The following is a 13,182-nucleotide window of genomic DNA, read 5'->3' as shown; positions in this document are numbered from 1 at the left end:
AGAATGGCATTTACTAGTTGTAACGGGCCAGGCCTTGAGACCCTTGTCCTACCGAACACAGGGAAACCCAATCTTTCCAACAGAAAGGAAGGGTGGGTCAGGGCTGCAGTTATTTGGGGGCTAAGAAACTTGTTTCCAATTCGGGGTTGCCCCTCTGAAGCCAGTGCTGGACTTTGAGAATGAGGAAGCCTCATATTACACTTGTTCTCCCCCTTTCTGCTTGCACGTCCTCTCAGATATGAGTCCATAGGCCTTAACTTTGCTATTCCCCAGTGGAAGCTAGAGGCTGCGTTTCCCAGGCTCTCCGTGGGTATAGCAGACACAGGGGTCAGGGACCCCTCCAGCAGAGCGGAGCCTCTGAGAATGAGCGCCAGTGTCCTGCTGGCCCAGACACTAAAGCCGAGCAGGGGGTGCAAATCTGAAACACAGATTGTGGAGGCTCATCTTCAGGCCTGCAGCCTTTGGGTGGGATGCTGTTCACTGTGTGCATGGTGAGGCTGGGATGGGGGAAGGGGTGAGTATCAATCCCATCACCAGGAACCCCTGGGCAGGCAGCCCCCTTTAAGCAGGCTGCCAGAGGAATTGCCGCCCACCACTCCTTAGCCTTGGTTTGCATGAATCCTTTCCTTCCTAAAACAGGCAAGTACAAAATGGACCGAAGGTGGGGGTGAGGGGGTGCCGAGATAAGCCATGACTCTCGGTTTGTAAAAGCAAAAGCCTTCGGCCGTTTTCGATAAGTGGCAAGGATCTACGAAGACACTTAGGCTGAGGCCCTGGGCCTGAGGGCCAGCCCAGAGCGCAGCGGAGTTGGGGTGCAGGCGCCACAGCCTGGCTGCCCACACGTGAGCGTGTCCCTCTGCGGTGGCACAGCGACCCCGGCTGGGGGGGAGGCATCCGCTTTCGTGCGCTTTTCACAAGGTCCACGCTTGAGCTCCCGTTCCCATGGGAGGTTATTCTCCTGCCCTCCTTCAATCAGCTAGTCCCCCTCAATCAGCTCTCACCCCGGGCGCGCCTGGCCCGCGGGCGTGCGCTTACCTGGGCGCGAACGAGCGGGGGACGGAGAGGGGCTGGGACAGGACGCAGAGTGGGCGGGAGGCCGCGGCCTGGGCAGGGGGAGTCGAGGCTGGGCAGCGCGGGTAAGAGGAGGGCCGCGGGCCCTGGGACCTGGCGGGTGAGAACCGGACCGGAGGCGCCGCGGCGATGGAGACCCCGCTGCAGCTCCCGGCTCCCTCTGGCGGCCAGCAGGACGCCGGACTCCTCCAAACAATGCCTCGGGTCTGTTCCAGGGTGTGCGGAGGTGCCCGCCTCACACAAGCCCACCCGCTCTGGGCTCCTACAGCTCCGCACTAGAGGGTCTGAGGGATGGGGCGACACCCGAAGAAAGCGGGGCGCGGGGAGGGGGGGGGGCGAGAGAGACTTGGAGCGGTGGAGGCCAGAGAGCCTTCATTCCATCCCTGCGCTCAAGTTCCAGAATCTCTCCCAGCTCTGGCTCTGATGAGCTGTTTGATTCTAAATGTGTTCCTTTCCTTTGGGGGTTTATTTTCAAAATAGTGTGTCTTGGGAGCGGGGCTTTTCGTCCTCTTGGGGCTTTCCTGAAAACGAAAAGGCCTACTACCGATTCGGCGGAAGAGCCGCCTTTTGCTGCCGTCCTGGCCCTTCCCCAGCAGGAGGAAAGATGGAAGCCGGACTTTTGGATTTGGGGGGGGGACTCAGATTCTTGTCCAGAAGATGCTCTCCCCCGCAGACAGCGACTTTCCCCAGGAGATACAGCATGAGCTCTCACCGCCCACACATTAACTCCCTCCTCTAAGCAGTGGGACCACAGAGGGAGCGGGACGACGTGGGGTCGCCAGGCCAATCCATCCTTCAGGAACAGAGGGAAATAGGGGTGTGGGGGAGGACACGGCCAGTTGATGGCTCCGAGTGGACGGAGCAATAATGCTCGCGCCGTAGGAAAGAACCCTGGCGGCTCGCTTTTGCAGGATTATCTCTTTGGATCTGCGTCGCCCACCTGCTTGGAAAGCCGAGGAGGAGACCACCTGCCCCTAGGAAAGACTTGGGGCGATGAGGGGAAAGGAGGCCCCCACCGCACACCTTCCCTCTGCTGGCACTCCAACAGTTCCAGTTCACAGCTGTGAGCTTATCATTTGCAGTCCGGGAAGGGACAGGTCTGTGTGTTCACCTCTGCCAGCACGCGAGCCACCCTGCTGGCATAGGCAGGGTAGTTGAATCGATGCTAATGCTAGTCCTCGTGGGTCTCTAGACAGGGCTCCTTCCTCTGCCCCCCCCCTTCTTTCCCAGCCTGCCCACCAGGCACATTGTCTGCCAGTCCCTTGTGCCCAGCACTAGCCCTTACAAGCTGCGCCCAGAGGAGGCCCATCCTCCAGTTCTCCGAGCTCCCCGGCTCCAAGGCCTGTGTGTGTTAGGATCCCAAGCCCGGAGTGGTGGGCAGCGGTGTGTGATGCAGAGGAGACTCTGCAGAGGCGTCTCCACAGCAGCAAAATCTAGACCGACCCCAACAACAGAACCACCACAGCGTCTTCTTTTCCATGTCAGAGGTTTCGCTCGTACAACTTTATTGGTAGTTACATCTTTTTTTTTTAAGGTCAGGGAGGAGCACACGTACTTGGTCACTGTGTGGGCCTGGGGCGGACAGGTCCCAGCTGCAAGCTGAAGGCACAAAGACCCGGATGCCCGCCAGCTGGCCCCGGGAGATGCAGTCCCGTGCCCCCCACCCCACCCCCCATCCCCGAAAAGCCCCAGTTCAGACCAGAAACTTCAGGATGGGGTCACACAGTCCCTGGTCGGGCCTTCGCGGTGGGGGAACTGCATCCCCGCGAGGGGCGGGGGGCGCTGAGTGCATTTCCGCCGGGACCTGGAGACAAGGCCGCCCATCGCGTCCGGGGGTCCCCGATCTCTCCAGCCCCCGCCCCGCACGCTCACTGCTGGGGCGCAGCTGCCAGGCTGGTCTATTTGTTTGTAGTTTAAAGAGACCCGTGAGGGCGCGCGCTCGGCCGCACCTATTGGGGTGTGTGGGGGCGGCCAGCATCCCCTTCCCGGGAGCGCCAGAGGGACATTCTCAAAAGAAAACCCAGACCAAGTGAGTAGTGACCAGCCCTCCTCAGATTACTCTCCACTGGCTCCTCCCTTGCTCCCCCCGCCTCCAAGATTTGCATTCAAAAGGCCAAGAGAAGTCTGGCTGGGCCCCAGCAGTTGCACACACTGCTTCCCCGGGTCGGAGCCCCCCAGAGCTGAGCCCGGGCTTGCAGCACGAAAGCCGAGCGGAGCGGTCCTCGCCCGCGCAGTCCTGCCCACGGCCCGGCCTCCCTGCGCCCGGCCGTCCAGGCCCCGGAGCCGGGCCGAGCGAGCGAGCGAGCAGCGGGCCGGGACCCGCTCCGGCCGCGGCGCCTGCGCCTCCCGCTCCGCTCTCCGCCCCGGCCGCGCGCCCACCATGCCGCCGCGGGGCCCCGGCTCGCTGCTGCTGCTGCTGGCCCTCGCCTCGCACTGCTGCCTGGGCCCGGCGCGCGGGCTGTTCTTCGGCCAGCCCGACTTCTCCTACAAGCGCAGCAACTGCAAGCCCATCCCGGCCAACCTGCAGCTGTGCCACGGCATCGAGTACCAGAACATGCGGCTGCCCAACCTGCTGGGCCACGAGACCATGAAGGAGGTGTTGGAGCAGGCGGGCGCCTGGATCCCCCTGGTGATGAAGCAGTGCCACCCGGACACCAAGAAGTTCCTGTGCTCGCTCTTCGCGCCGGTGTGCCTCGACGACCTGGACGAGATCATCCAGCCCTGCCACTCGCTCTGCGTGCAGGTGAAGGACCGCTGCGCCCCGGTCATGTCCGCCTTCGGCTTCCCCTGGCCCGACATGCTCGAGTGTGACCGTTTCCCCCAGGACAACGACCTCTGCATCCCCCTCGCCAGCAGCGACCATCTCCTGCCGGCCACCGAGGAAGGTAAGCCTGCCTTCCCCTTTCTTCCCTCCCTCTGAGCTTTTCTGAAGACTTTCCGGAGGAAATTCCGAGGTCCCCGCCCCACATCCCCGATGCGTCCCCTCCTGCGGTGCCAGACCTAGCGGGGCGGACGCTCTCCTTGCCAGAATGTGTCATTGTGATAAATCTTAGAAACACATACACACGCCTCTCACTCCCCTCCCGAGTTATTCCAGTTATACCTTTCTTAGGGACAGTTAAAAAAGAAAAGAAAATGAATAACTGAACGGCATCTTTTCCATATGATATAACATTATTTTTGCAACCAGGGGAGTGGGGGGCTTGGAAATGGGCCTGTGGGGAGGGGTTGGTGAGCATCTGGCTCTGCGTGTTGAAAATGGAGCATTGGTTACAACTGCTCAGGTGTCTGAGGAAGAGGACATGAAGGGAATCTCCAGGAGTCATTTTCTGTCATAAATCAGCTTTTATCTTAGGAGTGGTTTTAATTAGCCATGCAAAAAAAAAAGGAGTTTCCCAAGTTTTTAGAAAACAGGGGGAGTTCCTGTGCAAAAACCATCAAAGCAATGAAAACCTCATGGGCTCTTGATATTTTTCCTGAAAGCAAAACATACACAGGGAGTCTGCACTGACTTAGGTACCCCCCTGGGAGGGGAAGGGGGCTTCCTAATCCCCTCCAGGGCTCCAGCAGCATCTCCCTTTCAATCCCTAATTGTTTTCCTACAGCCATCGTTAGTTAAAGAAAATGCAAAGTTGCTCAGCAATCTTTCCTGGCAGGCACCGTGAGTGTGCAATCATCTTATTGGTTAGATTTCTAATTTATTGCAAATGTTTGGCATATTTCAAACATTTGTCCAACATACACCACAGACCGACCAACACAGGTTAGTAACATTTTATATACATTCCTAGAGCTCCTAATTGGAAATGTTTCATTTTGTTTGAGCGAGGGGAGGAAAGGGCAGTTTTATGTGTGTTGCTTTTGTTTATTTCTTTCCACTATCGGCACCGACATTATACACTACCTTTTTCCCAAAAGCCACTTTCTCAAAATAAAAATAAAAGTGTAGAGGTCTTCAAAATGGGCTCTGCCATTTTTGTAACTTGACAAATAACTGTTCTGTCATGAATCACATAAAGATTTTTTTCTACAAACATTCAATTTCATATTAATGAAAATCAGATTTCACCTAAGTTTTCAAGACAGAACACTGATAAATGGAGAAATGTTCCTTCCTTTGTTGTTGTTGTTGTTTTCCCTTTTCCCAGGAAATCAAACTGTTTTAGAAGAGCCGTCAGCAGGCTCTCTGATCTTTGTGCTCCTGCACATTCCTAGGTGGGATCAGACCCCAGAGGCAGTTGGCTTCAATGTTGGTAAACTTCAGGAAAAGCTGCTTTGTAGTTTGGTAGGCTGGTTGTTTTGGTTTGTGAGTTTGTTTTTGAGAATTTGAAACAAAGAAGAGCAAGAAGAACCTTCCCCAAGGGACAAAGATAAAAATGAAATAAATGTTGCTTAACTGGAGCACAAACCTGGCAGAAAGCTCCAGGTGATGCAGAACCGGTTAGAGCAGGCTGTTGAGTTTCCCAAAGTGTTTCTATGGTGGGAACGAGCCCCTAGGTGACCCTTACACCATGAGCCACCTTTGCCTGTGCAGTCTTTAAAATACCTTGAAATGCTTCTCCTGAGACACAGAGCTCTACTCCGGAGCCCAGCAAAGACAGGCTGCACTGGTGTCCTACCTCCGAGAAAGTCAATATTTTGGCCATCGGTGGTTGGTTTTCCAAAATCTCTCTTGGGAACAACTTTTTTAGGGACTGAGTTTGTCCTGGAGGTGGGGAGAAAGAACTAAGAAGCCTGCACACTCTGCCCCAAGCGCCCTTTTCCTTTGGGATTCACCATGTAGTAAGCAGAGCCCATGGGCATTTTTGTCCATCAAAAAATAGTAGGCATGGAGACTTCTTTAGAAATGAACGACTGGTCCTTCTTTTTTAAAGGAGACGGAAGCTGGGGTCCAGCTACTCTTGACTGGGTAAACCCTTTGAGTTGTTTACAAACGCCACCTGCTGTTCCCTTTTAAGCAAACTTACTCAATTTTCACCTTTCTAGCTCCAAAGGTCTGTGAAGCCTGCAAAAATAAAAACGAGGATGACAACGACATCATGGAAACTCTTTGTAAAAATGATTTTGGTAAGTAATACACCACCAACAGCAAAACATTCAAAAGTTTTATTTACCAGTAAAACGTAAGGTGCAAATCATGAAGATGTAAAATACCAATACCATCCATGCACCTTTCCTAAAGTCAACTAACTTGCTCTATCCTAGTTTCCTCCCTGTGTAACAGTCTTATAATGAGTTGTATCTTTTCAGAAGAGTCTATTCGTTCTTCTAAGCAATAATCAATTAATGAGAATTATTCAGATTATTAATTTCCAGTGGCATATTTTCATTTTACTTGGGCTTTTTCTCGCCAGCAAGCCTTATTCTGAGCCATGGGGTCTTTCTGACACTTGACATGTGCACCAGGGATGGGAATGTAAATATTAGCCCTAGCCACACACATTGAAGGCATTACGTTGGCCACAAACTAAAATATTCTTATTTTATTCATAACCATCAGTGACTATATCCAGGATACTGGTTAATAATTGGAAGAGGGATTCCTTGAATTTAAAAAAGAAGAAATAAAGCTCAGGAATTTACTAGGCAAGATACAGGAAAGATCCCTGAGGACATGGTGCTTGGGGACAATAAATAATGTGTGATATGTTACTCAAGTTCCATAGAGTGCAAATCACTACCCATAAGGGAATATTAAAAGAGGGAAGATGGTTGGAGACCGTCCATGTAGGACTCAATCAGCACCTTATCTGCTGTCCTCAGGCCTCCAGGGTGAGGGAGGAGCACAGCTAGACACGGGTCAATGCCAGATTCAGAGTTGGGACTGGCCAAGAACTTCACTCAGACTCCTGAGGCATTCTAGTTTTCATCCCATTCCCAACGCAGGCAACTTTTGATGCGTTTAAGTAGTTGATACCCCATAGATGCATTCACTGAGGCAGAAGGCTAACCTTACTGGTAAACAGATGTGATCCCTGCTCTATCAAACAATAGTGGCCTCTAACAGGTCTGTATTACTAATTCTACATCCTCAACAAAGTACTTGAGACTGAGAGAAATTACTGCAGCTCCCACTGTTGAGGAGTGCCCCCTGCAAGAATTCTCAGGTTTGGTCAGTTCCCTGAAACTCTGAGATACTCCTAACCCTGCTCCTTATAACTCCCAGTAGGTGTCTGGGTTTACCCTTAGCTGAGAACAACCAGAGACTCAGCTTTAGGAGAAGAGTCCCATGCCAAGGAAGAGACAAAGAGAGGAGGCAACTCTGTCCCAACCAGTCCTTCCCCTCTGCAAGAGCCACAGTGGGATGCTAGTGTTTCATAGGTGTATATTCAAATATATACAACTCTCAAGGCCTGTCATGTGGGCGGCAGCAATCCAAATCTCCAGGGTCTTAATCAACACAGTTCCTAGCTTTATGCTACCAGATATGATTAAGGGTAAGAGATGAAAAAATAATTTTAATAAAATATATATTAAAGTTTATATCTTCTTCTGACAGCTTATGTCCTTTACACTAGATTTAATCCAGATCTCCCTCCTGACTTCCACGAAAATGTTGATTTTATATTATGGGGCTCCAAAACAGTCAATTTAGGAGACATGCAGACACATACACAAGACCTTCCTAAGGATGTTCTGTCAAGACTGGGCCAAAAAAATGGGGAGGAGTGGGGGTAGTGCTAGTGTTCTTTCTCCTTAGAGGAAAAAGCCTTTCAAAACAACATATAAGTCATTACGTTTAAAGTACCACACATGTAGATACTTCACAAGCTTTGTTTTTTATTTCCCCACATTCATTTTTGTCTCAAAAGGGCTAATGAACCTACCCTACAGGAAGTACATTATATACCCCTGGTTTATAAGCAGTATTCTATATCGCCTCTGTACTTTGGGAAGTTATGGAATGATAGAAGGAACAAGGATAAAAATCTGAGGTATTTAACATCACACTCTTTCCCCATTGCACACCTGAAGTACAGGGGGAATGTAGAAAAACAGTCTCCAACCCTATTTCAGACCTGAAAGTACTGGTGAAGAAACAAAGGCCCAACCATCTGCTTTAGCATACAACCTGTTGTTGAATCGGATGGTGATGATCACATCCTATATCCCCATTCTCATCTTCCAGGGCAGGAAATGTTGTTCTGGGACTTTAATTCCCTATATTTGGTCCCAGCTGAGAATCCAGGGAGGAAGGGCCTGATGTTTCCCCAGGGTAATCTTTTGCAATGTTGGCTATTTTAAAGCTGGAGAAACATGAGTGATAAATGTTCCCTCTGGGTCAAAGTGATGATTTTTTTAATGTTTGGAGCTCAAGAATGTTTAATTTGACCAGGCAAAATTCACACATGCTCTCTCTGTAATCACTGCTCTCACCATATGTCGTCCCCACCCCCACACCTTATACAGAGGCCACAGGACGTATTCCATGATATACGTCTCACAAACTCTGAGAACTCAGAGGGATGGTTCAGAGGTATATCAGAAAAATACATGGTTGGCTAAGTCACGGTGTCCTTGATTTACCTGGCTGAGCTTTATTCATTTTCCAGTTTAAAAAAAAAAAAATCTTAGTCAAATTCTCTTTTTAAGATAAAAAGAAACCACTGAAGCAGTGATGCTCACATACACACAGTGCTCTTCCTTTATTACTAATTTCACCAATGACTCAAACGCCGTCAGAGTCGGGATGTTAGACTCATACATATCTCTATAGAGCAGTTGTCAGTGGCACCAAGAGTCTTAGGGCACATTCAGTTGGGAGAGTTAATGCTCCAACCAGGGCAAGAACCTGGAAGTTGCCTTATGAGACCACACTGGCATTCTAGGAGGTTTGGGAACCAGCGTTCTGAAAACTTGGCTCAGCCACGACACTACCCAACTGGGTGACCTTGTGTAAGTCACTCCCTTTCTCTGGAATTCAGATTCTCCATGTGCCAACAGGAGATTTTTAACTGGCCGGTTTCTTCCAACCTTAAAATTCTGTCCTTTCTCTGCCTTCATGGATTCTTGAAATGGAATTCCACCATGTATGTTTGCAGGGTTTTCTGTCCCAAAGCATGCTGTTTATGACTATAAAATGTGTCTTTTATGTAAACCATTTACTTTTGGTCTTAGCATTCTAATGAGTCCAATATCCATTTTGGAAACAGTACATACATGATCTGTAAACGCCCTGGCCTTGGACAGGCAAATGATAGCATATGAGGATGAGGTCTTCAGAAAAACACTTTTACAGCTAAACATGTGCTCTTAAAGAGAGTCTTGGATATTTTTCTCCTAGTTACTTTACCAAATCAAATGCAGCTGTAAGATCATCTCTCCTTCCCTGTAGTCTGTTCTTTAGAAAACAATGGTTGTGTGATATAATTTCCTTACAGGTTTGTCCAAAAACCTATCCGACCTAATTGATTGAGTTTAAAGTTTACAGCCACAGTAGATCACGTTTCACCTAAGAGTCAGGCATTTCTTTTCATGCTGACGCTTCCAATAGGGGAAGTCCTTTGTTGAGAGCAGAGCACAAACCACGTGCGACCTACACACAAACACTAGTCAGGCTAGGAAAGTCAAATGAGTCTCACAGGAGTTTTGATTTGAAACAAAGTGCAAGGCAAACCCTTTGAGGCTTTAATTTTTTTATTTTATTTTATTGATTTCAGAGAGGAAGGGAGAGAGATAGAGAGAAACATCAATGATGAGAGAAAATCATTGATTGGCTGCCTCCTGCATATCTCCTTGCTGGGGGGATCAAGCCCGCAACCTGGGCTTGTGCCCTTGGCCAGAATCGAACCTGGGACCCTTTAGTCCACAGGCTAATGCCCTATCTACTGAACCAAACTGGCTGGGGCCCTTTGGGGCTTTAGAAATGGAGCACCTGCTGTCCCCAGCTCCCACCTCACTTTGCACAGCTCCTGACAGTCCCTCCGCTCGAGGAAGCTCTTCCTCCATCCCCCACGCCTGGTCACACCAATATGCCGTAGAATAGGGTGAGGGGAGCTCCCATTCTATCCTGTATTCCCTCATTATAACTGGAGTGATTCCATCCCCTCTGATAGCACTGAAAATAAAAGTGAAGGAGATAACCTACATCAACAGAGATACGAAAATCATCCTGGAGACCAAGAGCAAGACCATCTACAAGCTGAACGGGGTGTCCGAGAGGGACCTGAAGAAGTCGGTGCTGTGGCTCAAGGACAGCTTGCAGTGCACCTGCGAGGAGATGAACGACATCAACGCGCCCTACCTGGTCATGGGACAGAAACTGGGCGGGGAGCTGGTGATCACCTCGGTGAAGCGGTGGCAGAAGGGGCAGAGAGAGTTTAAGCGCATCTCCCGCAGCATCCGCAAGCTGCAGTGCTAGTCTGGGCGGCCCCAGCTGCTTCCGACAGGCCAGCTCCAGGGCTCGGCTGACCACATCCACCCGGAGGCCTCGGCTCTCCTGTCCCAAGCACAGTCCCTGCAGCTCCGGCCGCAGCCTGGAGCAGCCTCCCTGCCTTTTGCACATTTGCACCCCCAGCATTTCCTGAGCTATAAGGCCCTTCGAGGCCTCAGGAAAGGATACCTATTTTCACTTAAAGGAAAGCCACCCGAGTATTGTAGAAATATTCAGAGTAATAAAACCATGCTTATTTTTATGAAGTTTTAAGATAGCTCACTGTAAAAGCTAGTTTTGAGTAGATACAACTGTGACTTGGGTCTGATGCTCATGTTTCCCCAGTTTGGTTGGGGTCACCTGATTTTCACTTTCTGCTGAGGTTGCCCTGACGTACACATAGCTTCGTTTTGGTAGGTGGCCCCCAGGATTGTGGGTCAGAATCCAGGTTGGGATAAAGCTGGCTGTTATCTCAACATCTCTCAGTGAAGGCCTGAGGCCTGACACTCAGGCACCTAACCATTCACTTGACATTTTCCACCCTCGTGAAGTTAACTGCAGCACACACTGCATTTCCAGGTAGAGTGCTTCCATTTTTAAAAACCACGTTATCCGTCATAGCACGATTTCTTCGAATAAAGGGCACAGCAGACACATTTTGTAATTGGCCCGAGTACTTTAAGCTTTGTTTAAAACATGTTTTGTTTTTTTTATTGTTGCAAATGAAACCATTGTAGCTTACCTGTAATATACATAGTAGTTGACCTGAAAAAAAGTTGTAAAAATATTGCTTTAACCAACATTGTAAATATTTCAGATAAACATTATATTCTTGTATATAAACTTTACACCCTGTTCTACCTACTTGTCGTGGTCTTTTTAGTAGGAGTTGTGTAAGAGCGGTCACCTCCTTTCTCCTGAGATCCAGCCTTCCCACAGTTTGAAGTATCTGTCTCTTAAGTGACACAGGAAGTGTCTCCCAGTGGCGGTACTGGGCTCCCGCCTATGCTTCACATCTCCTCTGTACAGATGTTTACACTGGAGCCTGCAGGGAGGCGGAGATTGACAGCCTCTGCAGAGAAAGCTCCTGCTCTTGCCCCTTCTCAGCAGTTCAGCTGCAGCCATGTGGCAACACTGTCCTAAACCCCAAGGTTCACAGCCTCAACTGTTGTCCTTCTCATTCCCAGAGGTTTTCATAAAGAAAAAGAGTAACCATTGCAAAAATTGTTAGTACCTTCCCCACTTTAACCCTCAGATAAAGAGCCAGTGGGAGATGGGGTAGGGAGGAGACGGTGAAAAACCAATATTAAAAGGGCAGCCTAGCCAGTGTTGCTCAGTAGTTGAGTATTGACGTATGAACCGGAGATCACATGTTTGGGTTGTGGGCTTGATCCCCAGTAGGAGGCATGCAGGAAACAGCCAATGATTCTCATCATTGATGTTTCTTTCCCCTTTCCTTTCCTCTTTGAAGTCAATAAAAATATTTTTTTAAAAGAAGGGCAGACATCCATAAAATGTCCATCTAAATACTTCATTATTTGGGAGCCGCCAGAGAAATTCTATTAAATCTATAAGGAGACAGGCTCAGAAGGGTTGGGGAGCATGGCTCAGAGGGGCAGAGGTGAAACGGGCCTTTCAAAGGACAATTTTATCTTCTATTCTACCTGGAAGTGGATTTTAGAAACGTGGTGGCACTCATTTACTCAAGTATTTACTGGGCATCTGCTATGTGCCTGGCCCTGTTCTAAGTGCTAGGGAGACTTACTTTAGTCCTTGTTGTTATAAAGTTTACATGAGAAAGATAAAAAAATATACAATTATATATCTACTAGAGTCCCAGTGCACAAAATTCGTGTGTGTGTGTGTGTGTGTGTGTGTGTGTGCGCGCGCGTGCGCGTGTTGGGGAGGAGGGTGTCCCTCAGCCCAACCTGCACACTTTCCAATCTGGGAGCCCTCAGGGGATGTCCAACTGCCAGTTAGGGGAAATGAGCCTAAACTGGCAGACATCCCTCTCTCAATCCAGAACTTCTGCCTTCTAACTGCTCACCTGCCTGCCTGTGCCTAACTACTCTGCCTGCCTGGTCACCCCTAAATGCCCTCCCCTGCTGGACTGGTTGTCCCTATTAACTTTTTTTTTTTTTTTGTAATTCTTATCCCCTTCACACACAATTGTATTTGACTTTTTTATTGGCTTCTCCCTCTCACACAATTTTTCTCTCTCCTTTATGTAACACTTTTTCCTACTGACTCATTTATAAACTTTTCTTTCCTCCTTATTTCCTACTTCTGCTCCATCATCCTTCTCCCCACCTTTCTACTACCCTCCTTCCCTGCCCACATTCCTTCTTTCCTTTATCTTTACCCCTTTCCTCCCTCCCCTTTTCCTTCCTTCCCACCCTAATTTTTTTCTTCACTTCCTCCCTCGGACCTGCTTTGCTCCCTTCCTCATTTCTTCCTTCTTCCCATTCTCCTTTTAAGCTTAACCAGCTCTCCTTTAAAATTTTTCTTCCCTCCTTCTTTCTCTCTCCTCCACATCCTTCTCTACTTACTTCCACTGTTTTAGTATCTATCTACCTGCCTAATTATTCACTGTTATTTATCTTTTTTCTTTTCTGACTCCTACTTTTAAAATCTGTCCCCAGTACACAACTATACTTGATTTTCATTGTAGCTCCTACAGTTCACTCACATATCCTCTTTCCTTCTTTAATTCTGCTCTTTACTGACTCCTTTATAAA

General features: G+C 49.2%; 1 protein-coding gene across 1 annotated transcript; it reads left to right on the top strand.

Annotated features, from left to right (window-relative positions):
• Nucleotides 1-3,178: 3,178 nt before the first annotated feature.
• On the top strand, nt 3,179-11,308 carry SFRP2 (secreted frizzled related protein 2). Its single transcript, XM_084886359.1, has 3 exons — nt 3,179-3,956; nt 6,058-6,138; nt 10,128-11,308. The coding sequence occupies exons 1-3, from the start codon at nt 3,452-3,454 to the stop codon at nt 10,430-10,432; spliced, it is 891 nt and encodes a 296-aa protein (XP_084742485.1). The 5' UTR covers nt 3,179-3,451; the 3' UTR covers nt 10,433-11,308.
• Nucleotides 11,309-13,182: the final 1,874 nt, after the last annotated feature.

This window comes from Pipistrellus hanaki (assembly GCF_964339955.1).
Source record: "Pipistrellus hanaki genome assembly, chromosome: 5".
NCBI lineage: Eukaryota > Metazoa > Chordata > Mammalia > Chiroptera > Vespertilionidae > Pipistrellus > Pipistrellus hanaki.
Note: the sequence above shows the minus strand (reverse complement) of the source record. Positions and strands in the feature narration are given on the sequence as shown.

Bases quoted from the DNA above. Each gene is read 5' to 3' on its own strand.
- SFRP2 (XM_084886359.1), top strand. From the start codon at position 3,452: ATGCCGCCGCGGGGCCCCGGCTCGCTGCTGCTGCTGCTGGCCCTCGCC. The intron at 3,957-6,057 runs GTAAGCCTGCCT...TCACCTTTCTAG, and splicing joins CCTGCCGGCCACCGAGGAAG to CTCCAAAGGTCTGTGAAGCC. The intron at 6,139-10,127 runs GTAAGTAATACA...CCCCTCTGATAG, and splicing joins TCTTTGTAAAAATGATTTTG to CACTGAAAATAAAAGTGAAG.